Source organism: Oncorhynchus gorbuscha, linkage group LG16 (assembly GCF_021184085.1).
Source record: "Oncorhynchus gorbuscha isolate QuinsamMale2020 ecotype Even-year linkage group LG16, OgorEven_v1.0, whole genome shotgun sequence".
In the NCBI taxonomy this organism is placed as follows: Eukaryota; Metazoa; Chordata; class Actinopteri; order Salmoniformes; family Salmonidae; genus Oncorhynchus; species Oncorhynchus gorbuscha.
Genome location: NC_060188.1, coordinates 44,200,463 through 44,224,756, shown reverse-complemented (window position 1 = coordinate 44,224,756; position 24,294 = coordinate 44,200,463). Strand labels below are relative to the sequence as shown.

At 44.2% G+C, this 24,294-nt stretch overlaps 1 protein-coding gene across 29 annotated transcripts in view; it reads right to left on the bottom strand.

The window, feature by feature from the left end:
• The window catches only part of dlg2 (discs, large homolog 2 (Drosophila)), a 358,023-nt gene that overhangs the window by 33,711 nt on the left and 300,018 nt on the right, over positions 1 to 24,294 (bottom strand). For 22 of the 29 annotated variants that reach the window (XR_006832625.1, XM_046306955.1, XM_046306960.1 and 19 more), the window contains 3 exons: positions 15,985 to 16,044; positions 14,534 to 14,689; positions 5,414 to 5,570 (listed from right to left, as the gene is read on the bottom strand). Coding sequence is in view for 28 of the 29 variants with exons in the window: in XM_046306955.1 (XP_046162911.1) it covers positions 5,414 to 5,570; positions 14,534 to 14,689; positions 15,985 to 16,044 (373 nt within the window). In the remaining variant the exon portion in view is untranslated. The remainder of the gene's footprint in view (positions 1 to 5,413; positions 5,571 to 14,533; positions 14,690 to 15,984; positions 16,045 to 24,294) is intronic. The other 7 variants (XM_046306969.1, XM_046306971.1, XM_046306972.1 and 4 more) reach the window with 2 other exon arrangements.

The following is a 24,294-nucleotide window of genomic DNA, read 5'->3' as shown; positions in this document are numbered from 1 at the left end:
CAGTCACGGACCAGGATGTCTTGCTCCCAGGCAGACTAAATAACTTTTTTGCCCGCTTTGAGGACAATACAGTGCCACTGACACGGCCTGCAACGGAAACATGCGGTCTCTCCTTCACTGCAGCCGAGGTGAGTAAGACATTTAAACGTGTTAACCCTCGCAAGGCTGCAGGCCCAGACGGCATCCCCAGCCGCGCCCTCAGAGCATGCGCAGACCAGCTGGCCGGTGTGTTTACGGACATATTCAATCAATCCCTATACCAGTCTGCTGTTCCCACATGCTTCAAGAGGGCCACCATTGTTCCTGTTCCCAAGAAAGCTAAGGTAACTGAGCTAAACGACTACCGCCCGTAGCACTCACTTCCGTCATCATGAAGTGCTTTGAGAGACTAGTCAAGGACCATATCACCTCCACCCTACCTGACACCCTAGACCCACTCCAATTTGCTTACCGCCCAAATAGGTCCACAGACGATGCAATCTCAACCACACTGCACACTGCCCTAACCCACCTGGACAAGAGGAATACCTATGTGAGAATGCTGTTCATCGACTACAGCTCGGCATTCAACACCATAGTACCCTCCAAGCTCGTCATCAAGCTCGAGACCCTGGGTCTCGACCCCGCCCTGTGCAACTGGGTACTGGACTTCCTGACGGGCCGCCCCCAGGTGGTGAGGGTAGGCAACAACATCTCCTCCCCGCTGATCCTCAACACGGGGCCCCACAAGGGTGCGTTCTGAGCCCTCTCCTGTACTCCCTGTTCACCCACGACTGCGTGGCCACGCACGCCTCCAACTCAATCATCAAGTTTGCGGACGACACAACAGTGGTAGGCTTGATTACCAACAACGACGAGACGGCCTACAGGGAGGAGGTGAGGGCCCTCGGAGTGTGGTGTCAGGAAAATAACCTCACACTCAACGTCAACAAAACTAAGGAGATGATTGTGGACTTCAGGAAACAGCAGAGGGAACACCCCCTATCCACATCGATGGAACAGTAGTGGAGAGGGTAGCTAGTTTTAAGTTCCTCGGCATACACATCACAGACAAACTGAATTGGTCCACTCACACTGACGGCGTCGTGAAGAAGGCGCAGCAGCGCCTATTCAACCTCAGGAGGCTGAAGAAATTCGGCTTGTCACCAAAAGCACTCACAAACTTCTACAGATGCACAATCGAGAGCATCCTGGCTGGCTGTATCACCGCCTGGTACGGCAACTGCTCCGCCCTCAACCGTAAGGCTCTCCAGAGGGTAGTGAGGACTGCACAACGCATCACTGGGGGCAAACTACCTGCCCTCCAGGACACCTACACCACCCGTTGTTACAGGAAGGCCATAAAGATCATCAAGGACATCAACCACCCGAACCACTGCCTGTTCACCCCGCTATCATCCAGAAGGCGAGGTCAGTACAGGTGCATCAAAGCTGGGACCGAGAGACTGAAAAACAGCTTCTATCTCAAGGCCATCAGACTGTTAAACAGCCACCACTAACACTGAGTGGCTGCTGCCAACACACTGTCATTGACACTGACCCAACTCCAGCCATTTTAATAATGGGAATTGATGGGAAATGATGTAAATATATCACTAGCCACTTTAAACAATGCTACCTTATGCTAAATGACTTAAATGTAAATGTAATGTAATAATGTTACTTACCCTACATTATTCATCTCATATGCATATGTATATACTGTACTCTACATCATCGACTGCATCCTTATGTAACACATGTATCACTAGCCACTTTAACTATGCCACTTTGTTTACTTTGTCTACACACTCATCTCATATGTATATACTGTACTCGATACCATCTACTGTATGCTGCTCTGTACCATCACTCATTCATATATCCTTATGTACATGTTCCTTATCCCCTTACACTGTGTATAAGACAGTAGTTTTGGAATTGTTAGTTAGATTACTTGTTGGTTATCACTGCATTGTCGGAACTAGAAGCACAAGCATTTCGCTACACTCGCATTAACATCTGCTAACCATGTGTATGTGACAAATAAAATTTGATTTGATTTGATTTGTTCATTAGAAAGTGCATTGATGATGTCGTTCCCATAGCAACGATTAAAACATTCCCAAACCAGAAACTGTGGATTGATGGCAGCATTCGCGTGAAACTGAGAGCCGAACCACTGCTTTTAACCAGAGAAATGTGACCGGAAACATGACCGAATACAAACAGTGTAGCTATTCCCTCCGCAAGGCAATCAAACAAGCTTAGCCTCAGTATAGAGACAAAGTAGAGTCACAATTCAACGGCTCAGACACAAGAGGTATGTGGTAGGATCTACAGTCAATCACGGATTACAAAAATAAAACCAGCCCTGTCACGGACCAGGATGTCTTGCTCCCAGGCAGACTAAATCACTTTTCTACCCGCTTTGAGGACAATACAGTGCCACTGACACGACCCGCAACCAAAACCTGCAGACTCTCCTTCACTGCAGCCCATGTGAGGAAAACATTTAAACGTGTTAACCTTTTGTAACTAGGGGGCAGTATTTTCATTTTTGGAACGGGATATATTGTCACGACAAGATGCTCGACTATGCATATAATTGACAGCTTTGGATAGAAAACACTCTAACGTTTCCAAAACTGCAAAGATATTGTCTGTGAGTGCAACAAAACTGATGTTACAGGCGAAACCCAGATAAAAATCCAATCAGGAAGTGCCCCATATTTTGAAAGCACTGCATGCCAATGACTCCTTATATGGCTGTGAATGGGCTACGAATGAGATTACGTTTTCTACGTATTCCCCAAGGTGTCTACAGCATTGTGACGTCTTTTTGCGCATTTATGTTGAAGAATAGCCGTAAGGGACCACATTGAGCGAGTGGTCACATGATGGCTCCTGCAGAAAATCTTGCGTAAAGTACTGGGGTAGCCATTATTCCAATCGCTTCTAATGAGAAACCAATTGTCCCGACGGATATATTATTGAATAGATATGTGAAAAACACCTTGAGGATTGATTCTAAACAACGTTTGCCATGTTTCTGTCGATATTATGAAGCTAATTTTGAAAACAGTTTGGCGTTGTAGTGACCATTTTCCGGCCGATTTCTCAGCCAAACGTGAAGAACAAACGGGAGCTATTTCGCCTACAAAAATGATCTTTTTGGAAAAAAGGAACATTTGCTATCTAACTGGGAGTCTCCTGAGTGAAAACATCCGAAGTTCTTCAAAGGTAAATTATTTAATTTGATTGCTTTTCTTATTTTCGTGAAAATGTTGCCTGCTGTTAGCAGGGCATAATGCTATGCTAGGCTATGATAAACTTACACAAATGCTTGTCTAGCGTTGGCTGTAAAGCATATTTTGAAAATCTGAGATGACAGTGTGATTAACAAAAGGCTAAGCTGTATCTCAATATATTTCATTTGTGATTTACATGAATAGGAACATTTTTCTAGGGATATTTATGTCCGCTGCGTTATGCTAATTAGTTTGAGGCGATGATTACGCTCCCGCATGCGGGATGGGTAGTATCAAGCAAGGCTGCAGGCCCAGACGGCATCCCCAGCCACGTCCTCAGAGCATGCACAGACCAGCTGGCTGGTGTGTTTACGGACATAATCAATCAATCCTTATCCCAGTCTGCTGTTCCCACATGCTTCAAGAGGGCCTGTTCCCAAGAAAGCTAAGGTAACTGAGCTAAACGACTACCGTCCCGTTGCACTCACTTCCGTCATCATGAAGTACTTTGAGAGACTAGTCAAGGACCATATCACCTCCCCCCTACCTGACACCCTAGACCCACTCCAATTTGCTTACCGCCCAAATAGGTCCACAGACGATGCAATCTCAACCACACTGGACACTGCCCTAACCCATCTGGACAAGAGGAATACCTATGTGAGAATGCTGTTCATCAACTACAGCTCAGCATTTAACACCATAGTACCCTCCAAACTCGTCATAAAGCTCGAGACCCTGGGTCTCGACCCCGCCCTGTGCAACTGGGTACTGGACTTCCTGACGGGTCGCCCCCAGGTGGTGAGGGTAGGTAACAACATCTCCACCCCGCTGATCCTCAACACTGGGGCCCCACAAGGGTGCGTTCTGAGCCCTCTCCTGTACTCCCTGTTCACCCATGACTGCGTGGCCATGCACGCCTCCAACTCAATCATCAAGTTTGCGGACAACACTACAGTGGTAGGCTTGATTACCAACAACGATGAGACGGCCTACAGGGAGGAGTTGAGGGCCCTCGGAGTGTGGTGTCAGGAAAATAACCTCACACTCAACGTCAACAAAACAAAGGAGATGATTGTGGACTTCAGGAAACAGCACCTCCGTACATTTTAAGTTCCTCTGCGTACACATCACGGACAAACTGAATTGGTCCACCCACACAGACAGCGTCATGAAGAAGGCGTAGAAGCGCCTCTTCAACCTCAGGAGGCTGAAGAAATTTGGCTCGTCACCAAAAGCACTCACAAACTTCTACAGATGCACAATCGAGAGCATCCTGTTGGGCTGTATCACCTCCTGGTACGGCAACTGCTCTGCACACACCCGTAATGCTCTCCAGAGGGTAATGAGGTCTGCACAACGCATCACCGGCGGCAAACTACCTGCCCTCCATGACACCTACACCACCCGATGTCACAGGAAGGCCATAAAGATCATCAAGGACAACAACCACCTGAGCCACTGCCTGTTCACCCTGCTATCATCCAGAAGGCGAGGTCAGTACAGGTGCATCAAAGCAGGGACCGAGAGACTGAAAAACATCTTCTATCTCAAGGCCATCAGACTATTAAAACAGCCACCACTAACATTGAGTGGCTGCTGCCAACACACCGACTCAACTCCAGCCACTTTAATAATGGGAATGGATGGAAATTGATGTAAAATATATCACTAGCCACTTTAAAGAATGCTACTTAATATAATGTTTATATACCCTACATTACTCATCTCATATGTATATGTATATACTGTACCCTATATCATCTACTGCATCTACTCTTTATGTAATACATGTATCACTCGCCACTTTAAAATATGCCACTTTGTTTACATACCCTACATTACTCATCTCATATGTATATACTGTACTTGATACCATCTACTGCATCTTGCCTATGCCGTTCTGTACCATCACTCATTCATATATCTTTATGTACATATTCTTTATCCCTTTACACTTGTGTGTATAAGGTAGTCGTTTTGGAATTGTATTGTAACTGTTTAACTATAACTGTTTCTCAGGACATTCTTGAAAATGGGACATCTCAGGAGTATAATCTTGTTCTCAAACCTTGTAGTACACTGCCAATTACAGTACATGTGCATATCTGTGTGTGTGTGTATATATGTAGAAACATTATCAGTATAAATATCATTATGTGCGTCTGTGGGGGTAAACTCACCGACAGGATCTGGTCTCCCCTCCGCAGCTCTCCGCTTAGGTCGGCGGGCCCTCCCGCCAGGATGAAGGAGACAAAGATGCCCTCTCCATCCTCCCCGCCCACGATGTTGAATCCCAGGCCTGTGGAGCCCTTGTGGAGGACCATCCTCCTGGGATCCCTGTACAAACAGGTCAGATAGTACATCAGCTCAGCATCCGAGTCCGAGGGGCTTAGCATCTTGACTGTCCGTCCGGCAGAGAAGAAAGAGAATCACACACACAAGCAGATAGAAGCGGGGGCACGTAGAGCGCGCCTAGGCACAGTACAGAGATGGCAGAGGCCCAAAGGAGCATTGTGCTCTACTTAAATCATTGTCCCATTTCTGACTGGTTTCCTGGAGACGAGGAGCCTGCACATGAGCGTGAGGTCACAAGTGTGCATGTATGCACGCACACACGCAGGCACACACACATAGCCATGTATGAAGACCGAGAGCTAGCATCTGCCACCAGCTCCCACTGGGCTAAAGTCAAATAGCAATCAGGACATTGAGGACACCTTCCTCAAGGACTCTTTGGAGAGATGAGACTTATTTTCCCTGTAGTGCCACCAATCTACTCTGAAGGGAGCGCTGTCACTGTCAAACCAATAAAATGATATAGTTAATAATGTATGTAAAGTAAGGCTAGAAGGTTCGGAGTCCCTTGCCATGTGTCTTTTTGAGTTGCTTGAGAACAGTAGGAGACTATGTCTAAAGACAGATGAAGTCTGGAAATCATGTTATAGGGATCGATAGCAATGAGTCTCAGAGTGAGAGCACTGATCTAGGACAAGGTCCCATGTAATCTTATGCATTGTGCTCTAATGGTTCAAACGGATCCTATATCAGCACTCCTATGCTGAGATGCTTGATACTGTACATATACATTGTCACTGACCTGGTTGCAAAGTGCTGCGCTGTGGGTTGTAAGATCCCACTTCGACAGACTGTTGTGACAGGCCTAACACTTGTTACATAACAATAGATTGCCATCTACTGGGGGGTTAAAGGAACACTTCACAGATTTAAAACATCATTCAGCACCATACCACACTATGTGTGAAAATGTCACCTTTGAATATGAAGTAAAAAAAATCTGTGAAATACTGCTTTAAAGTAATTGGGTAAAGCAGTGATAAAAACATTTAAGGTGTGTCTCAAACCATTTGTGAAATAAGGTTAGGGTACGACATTGTCCGAGCATAGTGATTAGTAAGTTTTCCTATAATACAAGGGGAGAGAAGTATGCTATTCTACTGATATCCATTGGCAAGTTCACACAAGAGTATTCTCCCACCTGCTAGCACGGAAGTGTTTTGAAATCTTTTGATGTCTCCTCGATTACGTTTGACCATTTTCAAAAGCAGGCGAGGAGAGTACGGAGGAGAGGACGCAAGTAGTCGAGCAAAACCAATTGATTCTCTCATTGCCTACCACAAATCTGAACTGTGAATAGAGCAGATACATTCTAATCTGGACCATTTTCATTCTTTCAATCTAATTAGGGCTGGCATGATAATTGGATAATCGATTAAGGATGAAGATAGTCATGAAATTCAAATAACCGTCAAAAACGCAAAAAAAAACACATATATATATATATATATATATATATATATATATATATATATATATATACAGTGGGGAGAACAAGTATTTGATACACTGCCGATTTTGCCGATTTTCCTACTTAAAGCACGTAGAGGTCTGTCATTTTTATCATAGGTACACTTCAACTGTGAGAGACGGAATCTAAAACAAAAATTCTGAAAATCACATTGTATGATTTTTAAGTAATTAATTTGCATTTTATTGCATGACATAAGTATTTGATCACCTACCAACCAGTAAAAATTCCAGCTCTCACAGACCTGTTAGTTTTTCTTTAAGAAGCCCTCCTGTTCTCCACTCATTACCTGTATTAACTGCAACTGTTTGAACTCGTTACCTGTATAAAAGACACCTGTCCACACACTCAATCAAACAGACTCCAACCTCTCCACAATGGCCAAGATCAGAGAGCTGTGTAAGGACATCAGAAATAAAATTGTAGACCTGCATAAGGCTGGGATGGGCTACAGGACAGTAGGCAAGCAGCTTGGTGAGAAGGCAACAACTGTTGGCGCAATTATTAGAAAATGAAAGAAGTTCAAGATGACGGTCAATCACCCTCGGTCTGGGGCTCCATGCAAGATCTCACCTCGTGGGGCATCAATGATCATGAGGAAGGTGAGGGATCAGCCCAGAACTACACGGCAGGACCTGGTCAATGACCTGAAGAGAGCTGGGACCACAGTCTCAAAGAAAACCATTAGTAACACACTACGCCATCATGGATTAAAATCCTGCAGCGCACGCAAGGTCCCCCTGCTCAAGCCAGCGCATATCCAGGCCCGTCTGAAGTTTGCCAATGACCATCTGGATGATCCAGAGGAGGAATGGGAGAAGGTCATGTGGTCTGATGAGACAAAAATAGAGCTTTTTGGTCTAAACTCCACTCGCCATGTTTGGTGGAAGAAGAAGAATGAGTCCAACCCCAAGAACACCATCCCAACCGTGAAGCATGGAGGTGGAAACATTATTCTTTGGGGATGCTTTTCTGCAAAGGGGACAGGACGACTGCAACGTATTGAGGGGAGGATGGATGGGGCCATGTATCGTGAGATCTTTGCCAACAACCTCCTTCCCTCAGTAAGAGCATTGAAGATGGGTTGTGGCTGGGTCTTCCAGCATGACAATGACCCGAAACACACAGCCAGGGCAACTAAGGAGTGGCTCCGTAAGAAGCATCTTAACGTCCTGGAGTGGCCTAGCCAGTCTCCAGACCTGAACCCAATAGAAAATATTTGGAGGGAGCTGAAAGTCATATTGCCCAGCGACAGCCCCGAAACCTGAAGGATCTGGAGAATGTCTGTATGGAGGAGTGGGACAAAATCCCTGCTGCAGTGTGTGCAAACAAAGGTTTCTGTACCAAATATTAAGTTCTGCTTTTCTGATGTATCAAATACTTATGTCATGCAATAAAATGCAAATGAATTACTTAAAATTCATACAATGTGATTTTCTGGATTTCTGTTTTAGATTCCGTCTCTCACAGTTGAAGTGTAACTATGATAAAAATGACAGACCTCTACATGCTTTGTAAGTTGAAAACCTGCAAAATTGGCAGTGTATCAAATACTTGTTCTCCCTACTGTATATATCATTATTTTTAGTTTAAAATTGTATTTATTTCAAAAAATGTCCTTCATCTTTATGTCAGAAACTTTACCCAAAAGCAGAAAAGTAAAAGTAAGCCTGATTTACATCCCACAAGGAGGAGGAGAGGAGACAAAAGTAGAGCCAGTTTTAGAATGTTGTGTCATGGAATAATCAGCTGACTGAAAAAGGGAAATCCAGGCATTCAAAAAGATGACGTGCGACTGAGTCGGTTTCTGTGGTAACGTGATGGAACTGTGTTGCTCCTTGCTGTAGCCAACTCAAACGATTAGAACGGCGACCGCTGTCATTTGGCTGGCAAATAACCTTGACCGTCACAGCCCTACCTCTAATCGGGGACTGCAGTACCAGCAGTAATCCGGACCCTCAGGCTCGGATTTGGAAACCCCTGCAATAGCGCATCTATAAAACAAAATACAGCACGTAAAGTAAAAGAACAAAGCGCGGTCTCCGCCACTTGTTTTGGTATACAGCTGAGGGCAGGACCAACCTGCATGGCGTATCCTGTGTCTGCATGGCGTATCCTGCCAGCACCCAACAGTGTAACACTAGATGGCAACCAAACTCCAGATGGCATCTGAATGTCCTTAATGTAGTACAAAAGCTTGAACTGAACTTGAAATGCAGCCATGTATTTGAAATCTTCTTAATGTAGCTAATAATATTGATTGGGATGTAATTATATCCATGGAAATGGGGATATATACATGTTCTGTGCTTAGACCAGCTTTGAGAATACGCTGAGTGGGAAAAACATTAATAACTAATATTAGGTTACATGGACTCTCCACGATGTTGAAAGCTTTCCACAAGGTTGCTGGCCCATGTTGATTCCAATCTTTCGCACAAGTTGGTTGGATATCCTTTTGGTGGTGGACCATTCTTGATACACACGGAAAATTGTTGACCGTGGAAAACCCTGGCAGCATTGCAGTTCTTGACACAAACCGGTGCGCCTGGCATCTACTACGCTACCCTGTTCAAAGGCACTTAAATATTTTGTATTTTCCCTTCACCCTCTGAATGGCACATGTACACAATCCATGTCTCTTAAATATCCTCCTTTAACCTTAACGTGTAGACGCACCCTTTTAAAAGGCGATTGAGATGCATTCAAATCAGAGATTGTCATTGGACAATTTCAGGTAGTCCTTCCTTTTTTCGGCTGTTTTCTTCCCATTTGGTTTCTAGTGAACACGACTCTGATTACATTATGCTTCTGTGAGAATACACATGGTACTTAAGCCAGGGTTGTTAATAAATCATTTGAGTGGGCCCTTGCCCTCCCAGTGTCCCCAAAGGCCCCCCTGTGACAACAACACAGACAGCTGAAAGACATTGATATGGAGAGAGGAACGGTCAGGTAGCTGGAAGCCCACCAGAGGCCATTCTAGGCTAGGACACGGGGAGGTGGCCCACAGTCAAAATGCTAATGCTAACATGGTTCTGTAAAATCTATTCAGCACACCAGCAATAGCTAATTTTGTGTTTGCGGCACCAAGGCAACCACAGGCATCTCACCGTAATCATGTGGGCGAATGAGAAAACAGAAAATTCGTTGTGAATTCCACCTCTCTCTGGGTAAGCTCAGACAACCAATTCCGCCTATGCATTAAGCATGCTCCATGAAATGCCTCTCTCTTCTTGCCTCATTATTTCATGTCACCTTTCGTTAGGCTCTCCCAGAATCTTTGTACTCATGCATCCCTTTGATATTTAAGTGTTAAAATCTGAAAATGTCGTAAGGAGAATGCTATGAAAGTGAGAAGCAAACCGCCATTTTGGATAGACTGCTGGGTAGGTTACAGAGCATATCTACTGCATATGTGCTTTGCTTCAACATTTCATATGTCCAGAAAACGTTTATATTCAACCTTCCTGCAAAAGTTAACGAATGTTAATTGGTCTGATATTCTGTATAACCTTTGTGCAACAAGTGAAAATAGAAATACGGACAGATATATAACTCAACTTACAGCAATCGCATAATGAGTGTGCACAACACAGTTTAGAAATTGAAATATTGCTATTGACTGTGGGTGGGCTTCCTCTATCAGCATCCACCCACAGCCACTCAATTTCTGTGAGCGAGAGTGCGAGAGAGCGAGAAATGGAAATACAACCCATGTTTATTTATTTTCCCTTTTGTACTTCTACTATTTGCATATTGTTATAAACACTGTAAACAGCCATAATATAGCGTTTGAAGTGTCTCTATTTTTTAGAAACTTTTGTGAGTGTAACGTTTACTGTTAATTTCTGATTGGTTATTTCACCTTTGTGTATTATGTATTTCACTTGCTTTGGCAATACAATACATTTCCCATGCCAATAATTCCCATTGAATTGAGAGAGTGAGAGCCACAGTCAGTAAGCATTAGGTAGTAATCAGTTATATTGTGGAGCAAGCTAGCACAAGGCATGAGGGGTTCAACTAGAATTTCGTTTTTTTATGTGGAGGTCCAAGAATCTGTTCAATGGTAATTTCAATTCTTCATATTTACACATTGTTTCTTGAAGAATATAACAAATTATGACCACGAGTGCCTTCCTGCTCTGCATAAGTGTGACTACTTTATACTGCAAAGCGATGTCAACGCTGGTCAAAACAACGCTGCGTGATTTCCATTCGAGTTGTTATAGCAAAAACAACACTGTACACAAAACATGACCATGTCCAGATGCTCTAAGTACTTGTGTTTTCTCACTCAACTTACTCAATTTACAGCAGAATGAGTGACGAAAACAAAATCCTTTGAGAAATGCTTGGGAACTGCACACACCCTTGCATTCTAGAGTAGGTTTTAAAGAGACAGTTTGATTATTCTCTGCTCCCTCTGAGAAGTCGCCTCACAATACCACAGCGTTCTTAGGTTGGAACTGGATTACGGGAATGGAAGAGGCAGTGCACTCGGCTCACAACAGAGGGAATGCAAATTGAAACGGAGATGAGGCAATCCGAAACGCAGCGTGCGTCGCAAACGCGCACCTTCTTTCCTACATAGGGTATTACTTTTGACCAGCGCCCTATAGGCCCTTGTCAAAAGTAGTGCACTGTATAGGGAATAGGGTGCGATTTGGGACTTAACCACTGGAAACACACTGCCTTCTAGTTAATTAGGGTCCAGACAAAGAAGTATTCATGCCTACCAATGAGTAATTAGACAAAACGTTCCCCTTTAACAAAATAAATTATTAAATACTAATATGGTCTAATATTCTAAGTCTTTGTAAAAGGAGACGGTAGCTAAGTTCCTTATTAAAACATAAAAATATCTCATAAAAACATTATTATTAAGGTCAAATGGACTAATAAATTCTGGGCTCCGGGGTGAAGTTTCCCCTAGTTAGAGATCTAGAATCAGGTTCCCTTCCCCTAACCCAAACTATATCTATTAGTGAGGAAAATGCTAAACTGACCCAAGGTCAGCATCTAAGGGCAGCTTCACCCTACAGTACATCGATACATTATGTCAGCTACACTTGAGCAATCAATAAAGGCTTATTGAATGCCACATTCAATGGCTCTCTAATGCATCTCAGTAACCAGTGTTTGACATGTCAGACACATCAAGCATAGGGAAAGTCATCGAAATGTATTCCATTTCAGTCGGCACATCCAGAGCGAATCTATGAAGATCATTCCATCCATATTTGTCATTTCAGGCCAAAAGCATTTGTGTGGTATGATACAAATGGCACAGACTGAAACCAAGTGAAGCAATATCCTGACAAATAGTTGAAAAAAAAACAATCACCCGATTTATAAAATCATATCTTTGTTTTATCCACATAACCAGACAGTGGTAAAGTCCTGCGGTAGTGTGCTTCAACTGGAAGACTCTCCAACAACAAATAAAACAGCAGACTACTCCATTTGAATTTAAACCATTGTCAAATAACTACATTGATTGTCTTCATAATTGTCAGCGCAGTTTGAAAGGTCCCTTGTAAGTTTGATTTTGCCCTAATACAAAACAAACCCTCCTCCACCTGTCCTTTGTGAAACTTCCCAGCATTGCTGCCACATGCACACAACACCATTTCCTTCATCCTGATCGAACAAGCTCTGCAATGACCTGCATAGTTAACAGCAGGCCAATTCATTCAAATATGAAAGTAGTCAAGGGACTCCACGTAATGATGCTGGAAGGCAGGGTTTGCCAAGTGCCCAGTCTCATGGCTGGTGCTGACCCACTCGCCAGAGCAACTTTGTCTGCCTTTCCTCTGTTAAGGAGCAACACGGCATCCCAAATGTAGCATCAGACTTAAATGATCACTTGACTCAAAAACATATATTTTTTTGTATTTTGTTCATTAATCCACTGTTGATATGGTCTCACAAATGTATTCTCGTCAGCAGTTACGTTTTTAAAACTTTCAGTAAAAAGCTACAAATGATGATGATGATGATAAATGCATTATATGATGCAAAACACATCACACTTGTTTACTAAAAGTGCTCTCTCTTAACTTTATTGCTGTGATGCACCATTTTTGGAGACCGTATCAACAGTGGACTAATGAACAAAATACTAAAGACGTTTTTTTGTTGTTGTTGAGCAAAGTGATCCTTTTAAATGCCTTATAATGTTCAACAGTTGAACTGATCTGGTCCGACTAGCACTTTAACACCTTCATGCCTTATTCATGGTTACCATCACACCCCAGCTCTGTTGATTGTATGCCCAGATACGTTGCTCATGCAGAAATGATAAACAAGCGGAAATAATAAATAAGCCCCGCACAAACGAGATAAAGATGGCAAAGTGCTGTTACTAGGAAAAAGAGCAAACAATCAATGAAAGACAAACTATTGTATGCTTACCACTAACGGAATCTTGATCGTTATCATATAAAATAGCACCTCAATACTTATTTTTCAATTGATGCAAAAAGAGTCTACTGCTGTTCTTGTTGATGTAATATCTATATTATTTTTTGTATTATTATTATTTGTATAATAACTCCCACGGAGGCCAATTAGGAACTACTTTAGTATTCATAACATAATGCAGATCATTGACATTCTAAACAAACAAGCAGAACTTAACGAAGGTGGAGGCCATCCTGATCCAGAAGGGAAATAGTGCTTGAGGGTTCAACTACAATGTGTTCAGGGAGAGCTAAGAAAGAGATATATTGTCAAGCAGTCTGAGATTTTGTGTATCTAATATATATGACCAGTGAAATCACATCTGGCCCCTTAACGTTGCGATCACACCGACCACCGGCTTCACAAAAAGTGTAAAAGCATCCGGTGCGTTAAGTGCGCTTGATTGTGTTTGAGTGTGTCTGAGTAGCTGCTATAGGCTTCAACATACCACTTTTAAAACCACATTTACCGAATACCCTGACGCTTTTAGAGAAAGCGGGGGGGGGGTCCAAATGTGTTTGCGAAAGATAAGGCCAGCAGGTTTGGACTAGATCAGACCCCCTGGAGTGAGAGGGAGCCAAAGGGAGGAGAGGCATGCAGGTTAAGAAGAGCGATACCCTCTGGAAACGAGTGAGAAAGTGAGGATAGGAAGAGAGTAGGGGGCATGGATAGAGAGGTAGGAGAGGCATGCAAGGCTTAGAAGAGTGAGATTCTTTTGGGAACGAGTGAGTGTGTGTGAGGATATTAAGAGAGTAGCGGGCATGGATAGACAGGTAGAAGAGGCATGCAAGGCTTAGAAGAGTGAGATCCTTTGGGAACGAGTGTGTGAGTGTGAGGATATGAAGAGAGTAGGGGGCATGGATAGACAGGTAGAAGAGGCATGCAAGGCTTAGAAGAGTGAGATCCTTTGGGAACGAGTGAGTGTGTGTGAGGATATGAAGAGAGTAAGGGGCATGCCATGCCGTGCAATGCAATGCAAAGCTATGCCATGCAGCGGGTAGAATACCTGGTGATCTCGGAGTCAGGGAGCAGGCCTAAGTGATAGTGAGGGAAGGGTATGGAGTGGAGGAGGCTTTTGTCACACTCCATGGGGGAATAGCAGCGGGGAGAAGGTGTTTTGTCACACAGTTTGTTCACAGTGCTGTAAACTGGCTCAGGAGGCCTGGGGGTAGGAGAATAGAGCAGAGAGAGTGGTTAGTACAGAGAGTAGGAGGAGACAGAGACAGAACAGAACAGAGGGACAGAGATAAACAGAACAGAATAAACAAATAACACCTATGTTATGGGAGTGGAAAAGGAAGAATTAAACCTTGGTTTATAAAGCATTTACATGTGCACTCAGGCTTTTGTTGTTTTACATGCAAAGCACCTACTGTTACATGTCTTTTTTATTTTTAGAATTTGGATTCCACAAAAATATCAGCACTCAATCACCCCCCTCCATGCTGTCGGCACAGAGAGCCCTCCTGCAGACTTCCACTTCACTAGTTTCAAGTTTAAACTTCACCACACGCCAAGCTAACATTACCGCTCCAGTGAGGTTTCCATCGCTTTATCTTTGACTATAAGCAAAAAAAGGTCAAACTTGTTTTTTAGTATGAAACAAAGTGATTTGCACCATGTACGTACCAGTAAAGGAAAGCCTACTACCATCAGTATGGGGTGGTAGCCGGTGACAACATATGCGGGAACTAAAATCTATATTCATTACTGAACAATCTGAAAATCTTTAAGCTTAATCAATTAATTAATTTTTATCAGCAATTTTGTCAATGTGCATTCCGAGTATGCACATCACTAAAGTGGCCTTGTGGTTAGTGTCCGCCCTGAGATTGGAAGGTTGGGAGTTCGATCCCCGGCCGAGTCATACCAAAGACAAAAAAATGGGACCCAAAGCATCTCTGCTTGGCACTCAGCATTAAGGATATAGGTTGAGGGAAAGGCCCTGCAATAGACTAGCGTCCTGTTCAGGGGGTATACCTATACATAAAGCTGCTACAGGAACAGGAGATGGGTGCAGGAGCCTATGAGCCACTCCGGCTCGCACAAGGCTACTTACTTACATCACTAAAACCCGCTCAGGGCAAAAAGAGGCCGCTTTGAAAGGAAACTGATATGAGAACTGTAACAGGGATCCATATTCAGACAGCACACATAAATTACTTTTTTTAAATATATCTGAGCTTAGGAAACTGAGCAAAACATAAATAATGCCTCTTAATGCTATAATCCCTATTTTTTAACTCAAATTAAATCACACTGACAGATTACAGTGAAGTTTATTGGTCATTTTTGCACTTTGCACAATTCTTTTGCACACGTATATGTATGTTACCCACTGCACACTCTGTCTTGCATTAGAGGATAAAATGAGGACAAAGATGTGTCACAGATGGAATGGGAGGACAAACATGAGGGTCAAACATGAGGGTCAGCGGTCATTTTGAAATGTCTCACCTCAACTGGAAGTGCTGCGAATCAAACCTGTGACCCTCTCCGTCATCTATTGAGGCATTTCTGATTGGGGAAGAGATGAGACCAACAAAGGAAGTGCAATAACAGAGTCAGAATCAGGGTGGCAATACGAAGGAAAACTGCAAAAAGGATCAGAATAGACATGGTTTTATTCATTAGAATTACGAATACTAATAGCTTTATATCTACAATATACTTTGTATGCATTCAGCACAAAAGCCAAACGAAGACAGAGCATGCATATGTGTTCTTTGTCTTTGACACAACAAACAGTTGGACGCATGCTACAGAGGATGACACAAAGTGTTTGATCAGGGAGAAATGTTTGATAATCAAATATATTCCTTCCAATAGAGACTACAAACGGGACCACCATAATGCATTTCTAAAATGACAAAGTCCTCATTGCCAAAGGTTCATTATTGATATGGTTCAATTACCCAACCTTGGGACAGACTAGGTTTGTTCCCACACTCGGGACTCGCTACATAGCTAGCTACATAGCCGTCTTTGTATCAAAGATAATTGTGTAGTCTAGAGCGATTTTCTAGGTTAGCTAGCCAGCTATTGTCGTTCTTTTAACGCAACGTAACTTAATCAACACTGCTAGCTAGCCAGCTAGCCCCCGAATAGCAGCACTGTCGAAACTATTACACTCGACGGAACGACTTGATTAGTGTAGTGTCAACAACGCACCCACTGCCAGCTAGCCTACTTCAGCAGTACTGTATCATTTTAATCATTTTAGTCAATAAGATTCTTGCTACGTAAGCTTAACTTTCTGAACATTCGAGACGTGTAGTCCACTTGTCATTCCAATCTCCTTTGCATTAGCGTAGCCTCATCTGTAGCCTGTCAACTATGTGTCTGTCTATCCCTGTTCTCTCCTCTCTGCACAGACCATACAAACGCTCCACACCGCGTGGCCGCGGCCACCCTAATCTGGTGGTCTCAGCGCGCACGACCCACGTGGAGTTCCAGGTCTCCGGTAGCCTCTGGAACTGCCGATCTGCGGCCAACAAGGCAGAGTTCATCTCAGCCTATGCCTCCCTCCAGTCCCTCGACTTCTTGGCACTGACGGAAACATGGATCACCACAGACAACACTGCTACTCCTACTGCTCTCTCTTCGTCCGCCCACGTGTTCTCGCACACCCCGAGAGTTTCTGGTCAGCGGGGTGGTGGCACCGGGATCCTCATCTCTCCCAAGTGGTCATTCTCTCTTTCTCCCCTTACCCATCTGTCTATCGCCTCCTTTGAATTCCATGCTGTCACAGTTACCAGCCCTTTCAAGCTTAACATCCTTATCATTTATCGCCCTCCAGGTCCCCTCGGAGAGTTCATCAATGAGCTTGATGCCTTGATAAGCTCCTTTCCTGAGGACGGCTCACCTCTCACAGTTCTGGGCGACTTTAACCTCCCCACGTCTACCTTTGACTCATTCCTCTCTGCCTCCTCCTTTCCACTCCTCTCCTCTTTTGACCTCACCCTGTCACCTTCCCCCCCTACTCACAAGGCAGGCAATACGCTCGACCTCATCTTTACTAGATGCTGTTCTTCCACTAACCTCATTGCAACTCCCCTCCAAGTCTCCGACCACTACCTTGTATCCTTTTCCCTCTCGCTCTCATCCAACACCTCCCACACTGCCCCTACTCGGATGGTATCGCGCCGTCCCAAACTTCGCTCTCTCTCCCCCGCTACTCTCTCCTCTTCCATCCTATCATCTCTTCCCTCTGCTCAAACCTTCTCCAACCTATCTCCTGATTCTGCCTCCTCAACCCTCCTCTCCTCCCTTTCTGCATCCTTTGACTCTCTATGTCCCCTATCCTCCAGGCCGGCTCGGTCCTCCCCTCCCGCTCCGTGGCTCGACAACTCATTGCGAGCTCACAGAACAGGGCTCCGGGCAGCCGAGCGGAAATGTAGGAAAACTCGCCTCCCTGCGGACCTGGCATCCTTTCACTCCCTCCTCTCTACATTTTCCTCCTCTGTCTCTGCTGCTAAAGCCACTTTCTACCACTCTAAATTCCAAGCATCTGCCTCTAACCCTAGGAAGCTCTTTGCCACCTTCTCCTCCCTCCTGAATCCTCCTCCCCCTCACCCCCCTCCTCCCTCTCTGCAGATGACTTCGTCAACCATTTTGAAAAGAAGGTCGACGACATCCGATCCTCGTTTGCTAAGTCAAACGACACCGCTGGTTCTGCTCACACTGCCCTACCCTGTGCTCTGACCTCTTTCTCCCCTCTCTCTCCAGATGAAATCTCGCGTCTTGTGACGGCCGGCCGCCCAACAACCTGCCCGCTTGACCCTATCCCCTCCTCTCTTCTCCAGACCATTTGCGGAGACCTTCTCCCTTACCTCACCTCGCTCATCAACTCATCCCTGACCGCTGGCTACGTCCCTTCCATCTTCAAGAGAGCGAGAGTTGCACCCCTTCTGAAAAAACCTACACTCGATCCCTCCGATGTCAACAACTACAGACCAGTATCCCTTCTTTATTTTCTCTCCAAAACTCTTGAACGTGCCGTCCTTGGCCAGCTTTCCCACTATCTCTCTCTGAATGACCTTCTTGATCCAAATCAGTCAGGTTTCAAGACCAGTCATTCAACTGAGACTGCTCTTCTCTGTATCACGGAGGCGCTCCGCACTGCTAAAGCTAACTCTCTCTCCTCTGCTCTCATCCTTCTAGACCTATCGGCTGCCTTCGATACTGTGAACCATCAGATCCTCCTCTCCACCCTCTCCGAGTTGGGCATCTCCGGCGCGGCCCACGCTTGGATTGCGTCCTACCTGACAGGTCGCTCCTACCAGGTGGCGTGGCGAGAATCTGTCTCCTCACCACGCGCTCTCACCACTGGTGTCCCCCAGGGCTCTGTTCTAGGCCCTCTCCTATTCTCGCTATACACCAAGTCACTTGGCTCTGTCATAACCTCACATGGTCTCTCCTATCATTGCTATGCAGACGACACACAATTAATCTTCTCCTTTCCCCCTTCTGATGACCAGGTGGCGAATCGCATCTCTGCATGTCTGGCAGACATATCAGTGTGGATGACGGATCACCACCTCAAGCTGAACCTTGGCAAGACGGAGCTGCTCTTCCTCCCGGGGAAGGACTGCCCGTTCCATGATCTCGCCATCACGGTTGACAACTCCATTGTGTCCTCCTCCCAGAGCGCTAAGAACCTTGGCGTGATCCTGGACAACACCCTGTCGTTCTCAACTAACATCAAGGCGGTGGCCCGTTCCTGTAGGTTCATGCTCTACAACATCCGCAGAGTACGACCCTGCCTCACACAGGAAGCGGAGCAGGTCCTAATCCAGGCACTTGTCATCTCCCGTCTGGATTACTGCAACTCGCTGTTGGCTGGGCTCCCTGCCTGTGCCATTAAACCCCTACAACTCATCCAGAACGCCGCAGCCCGACTGGTGTTCAACCTTCCCAAGTTCTCTCACGTCACCCCACTCCTCCGCTCTCTCCACTGGCTTCCAGTTGAAGCTCGCATCCGCTACAAGACCATGGTGCTTGCCTACGGAGCTGTGAGGGGAACGGCACCTCAGTACCTCCAGGCTCTGATCAGGCCCTACACCCAAACAAGGGCACTGCGTTCATCCACCTCTGGCCTGCTCGCCTCCCTACCACTGAGGAAGTACAGTTCCCGCTCAGCCCAGTCAAAACTGTTCGCTGCTCTGGCCCCCCAATGGCGGAACAAACTCCCTCACGACGCCAGGACAGCGGAGTCAATCACCACCTTCCGGAGACACCTGAAACCCCACCTCTTTAAGGAATACCTAGGATAGGATAAGTAATCCTTCTCACCCCCCTTTAAGATTTAGATGCACTATTGTAAAGTGACTGTTCCACTGGATGCCATAAGGTGAATGCACCAATTTGTAAGTCGCTCTGGATAAGAGCGAAACTAAATCCATGCTCTTCAACCGATCGCTACCTGCACCTACCCGCCTGTCCAACATCACTACTCTGGACGGCTCTGACTTAGAATACGTGGACAACTACAAATACTTAGGTGTCTGGTTAGACTGTAAACTCTCCTTCCAGACCCATATCAAACATCTCCTATCCAAAGTTAAATCTAGAATTGGCTTCCTATTTCGCAACAAAGCATCCTTCACTCATGCTGCCAAACATACCCTTGTAAAACTGACCATCCTACCAATCCTCGACTTTGGCGATGTCATTTACAAAATAGCCTCCAATACCCTACTCAACAAATTGGATGCAGTCTATCACAGTGCAATCCGTTTTGTCACCAAAGCCCCATATACTACCCACCATTGCGACCTGTACGCTCTCGTTGGCTGGCCCTCGCTTCATACTCGTCGCCAAACCCACTGGCTCCATGTCATCTACAAGACCCTGCTAGGTAAAGTCCCCCCTTATCTCAGCTCGCTGGTCACCATAGCATCTCCCACCTGTAACACACGCTCCAGCAGGTATATCTCTCTGGTTACCCCCAAAACCAATTCTGTCTTTGGCCGCCTCTCCTTCCAGTTCTCTGCTGCCAGTGACTGGAACGAACTGCAAAAATCTCTGAAACTGGAAACACTTATCTCCCTCACTAGCTTTAAGCACCAACTGTCAGAGCATCTTACAGATTACTGCACCTGTACATAGTCCACCTATAATTTAGCCCAAACAAACTACCTCTTTCCCAATTGTATTTAATTTATTTATTTATTTTGCTCCTTTGCACCCCATTATTTTTATGTCTACTTTGCACATTCTTCCATTGCAAAACTACCATTCCAGTGTTTTACTTGCTATATTGTATTTACTTTGCCACCATGGCCTTTTTTGCCTTTACCTCCCTTCTCACCTCATTTGCTCACATTGTATATAGACTTGTTTATACTGTATTATTGACTGTATGTTTGTTTTACTCCATGTGTAACTCTGTGTCGTTGTATCTGTCGAACTGCTTTGCTTTATCTTGGCCAGGTCGCAATTCTAAATGAGAACTTGTTCTCAACTTGCCTACCTGGTTAAATAAAGGTGAAATAAATAAATTAAATAAAGAGCGTCTGCTAAATGACTTAAATGTAAATGTAAATGTGGTAGGCCATCATTGTAAATAAGAATGTTCTTAACCGATTTGTCTAGTTAAATAAAGGTAAAATATTATTATTTTTTAAAAGCACCTTAAGTTGAAATAATGAACGATTTGTGCGCAGTATTTGTCCATTATGTGAGCATTTATATAATGGACAAATGTGTGTGCCGTTTATATTTTCTAATACACTTTATGTGCAGTACAATTAAGAAAGTTGTTGTGGAGTGTACAGACGTGCACGTATCATTCACAGTGTATAAGTGTGAACGTGTGTGATGCTCCATTGGTTGCAGGGCTGCATTAGCCATTCTTTTTGCTCCTGCCGATGAAACCAGTGTGGTTGGATATAAGCCATGTCCTGCTCAGTGGCCCACTTTCTATCTCTCCCCGTACTACGCTCCCTCACCACCCCACCCCCCTACTACCCCCACTTCGTGTCGCATGGCCCAGGCTCGTGATGCCTCTACTTGGCCACAGCTCTGAGTATGCCGCAGTACAGCACAGACCCAGATCTCACTCTCCTCCTGCTGCTACGCTCCTGCACTCTCTAAGCTCACTTCTCTGAGTCTAATTGATGAAATACGATCCGATCACAGCTCCCAGCTAGCTTCTTCTTGTATAATTCCTATCAAGACACTCAAGACACAATGAAGGGTGCCTTGATGGGAAAAGTAAGCCCCACTATAAACATTTTTTTTACATTTTCCATTTAGCGAATGGTGGCCATAATCCCCTTTTTTTTCAGTCCATAGACTACCCCTCTTATTAAAGAGCACCTTTATACCAAGTCTCCACAGCCTTATGGTTTTTACCCATTCAAGTGCAGCAGCTCATTGTTTTTAATTGCCTCATGTGTCATGAGTTCATATCCCCGAGCTGACAAGGTACAAATCTGTCGTTCTGCCCCTGAACAGGCAGTTAACCCACTGTTCCTAGGCCGTCATTGAAAATAAGAATTTGTTCTTAACTGACTTGCCTAGTTAAATAAAGCTTTAAAAAAATAGTAAGGTGCCTTAAAGTCACAGTTAAACTGACTACGACCACTCTTCAGCTGCTTCTGTAGCCAGCTTTAGTGAAATATTGAAATCAAACATCAACTTAAATGTCTAATGTATCACAGACCCATACATTTGAGGCCCATTCACCGTTTTTGTAGGCCACAAGTAGATTGCATGTTGTGCTTTACATTAACAAACTTTGATTTCAAGTATTGTTTGTCTAATCTAATTTAAACAGAGCAGAGATAGTGACACTGTCACGATCGTCTGAATGAATAGACCAAGGCGCAGCGTACTTAGAGTCCCACATGTTTAATAAATATGAAACTCACCAAAAACAATACAGGAGAAAATGAAACGTGACGTTCTGGGCTGCTCACAAGCAGCTACACAAAAACAAGATCCCACAAAAACCCAGTGGGAAAAGGCTGCCTAAATATGATCCCCAATCAGAGACAACTGCTGCATCTGATTGGGAACCATACCAGGCCAACATAGAAATGAAAAAACTAGACTACCCACCCATGTCACATCCTGACCTAACCAAAATAGAGAATAAAAAGGATCTCTAGGGTCAGGGAGTGACAGACACTGACTGTAGATGCAGTTGAGATCCGCTATCCCATGGCTGAGCCTGGTCTTGCGGGAATCTCCGCAGCCTGCAGCAAATACAGTAAGCTCCAAAAGTATTGGGACAAATGTTCTTGTTGCTTTGGCTCTGTATTCCACGTCTTTAGATTTCGAAATGATACAATGACTATGAGGTTAAACCCAGAGACCACCAAAGAAAACCATTATTTCCAATACAAACTGAAGAGATTAAATCAGAAGATCATACAAATGATTGTAAAATGAAATAGAAGAAAGAAAAAAGAAAAAATATATATATATTAATGTGTATATATATATATATATATATATATATATATATATATATATATATATATATATATATATATATATATATATATATATATATATATCCTTATGCTTTCATTGAAGGCCCAGAAGGCCCTCACACTTCCCCACAGCATATACAGTAAGTTAATTTGTTCCAATACTTTTAGTCCCTTAAAATGGGAGGGACTATGAAAAAAACTGGTGTAATTTCTAAATGGTTCACCTGATACGGATGAAATTACCCTCAATTTAAAGTTGACAGTCTGCACTTTAACATCATAGCAATTGTACTATTTCAAATGCAAAGTGCTGTAGTACAGAGCCAAAACATTTGTTACTGTCCTAATACTTTTGGAGCTCTCTGTATACACCACCCCAGCATGGCTATGAATCACAGCCCCAATGCTATTCTACATCTCCCTCTCTGTCTCCCCACTCATTTCATGCTATTCCTGTCTGAATAGATAGTCTGCCCTGAGGGGTGCTTTCTCCTGCTGGGGGCTCATTTAATTACGGCTGCATCCCACATCCCAAATGGCACCCTATTCCCGGGCTCTGGTCAAAAGTAGTGCCCTATGTAAGGAATAAGGTGCCATTTGGGACGCAGCCTACATTTGTTGAGCCGTGTCACAGTATCAAAGCCAGCCAAGCATGCTGTCAGCTGCAGAGGCACACAGACTGGCAGCCATTCAGGGCCAAACGCGTGCTCAGTTTCTGTCAGCTACACATCTCCCCAATTGGTCTGACAGAAACACAGAAGGATTTGGCAGACAGCAGGCGTGACCTGTCGTTACTATTTGCAGTGACTGAATCAGCAAGTCCTTGTGCGTCTACCTTACAGAGCGCCTACCTGGGCATTGGGGACAAACTTATAATAATAATAATAATACATCCCATTTAGCCAACGAGGCAATTTAGAGATTTATACTGCGATAACTTTGTCTGTGAGGTGTAAATGGACTTATTTGGATATTTTATAACACCTTTGTACAGTATGTGATGGTTAGTGCTGAGCTATTTTATCGAATTGTAGGCAGTGGTGGAAAAGGACTCAATGAAAGATACCTTAATAGAAAATGACTCAAGTAAAAGTGCAAGTCACCCAGTAAAATACTACCTGAGTAAAAGTTTTAAAAAATTGGTGTTACATATTCTTAAGTATAAAAAGTGAATGTAATTGCTAAAATATATCAAAAGTAAAAGTACGAATAATAAAACATTCCTTATATTAAGCAATTTTCTTGTTTTAGTTTTATTTACGGATAGCCAGGGTCACACTTCAACACACAGAAATCATTTAAAAACAAAGCATTTGTGTTTAGT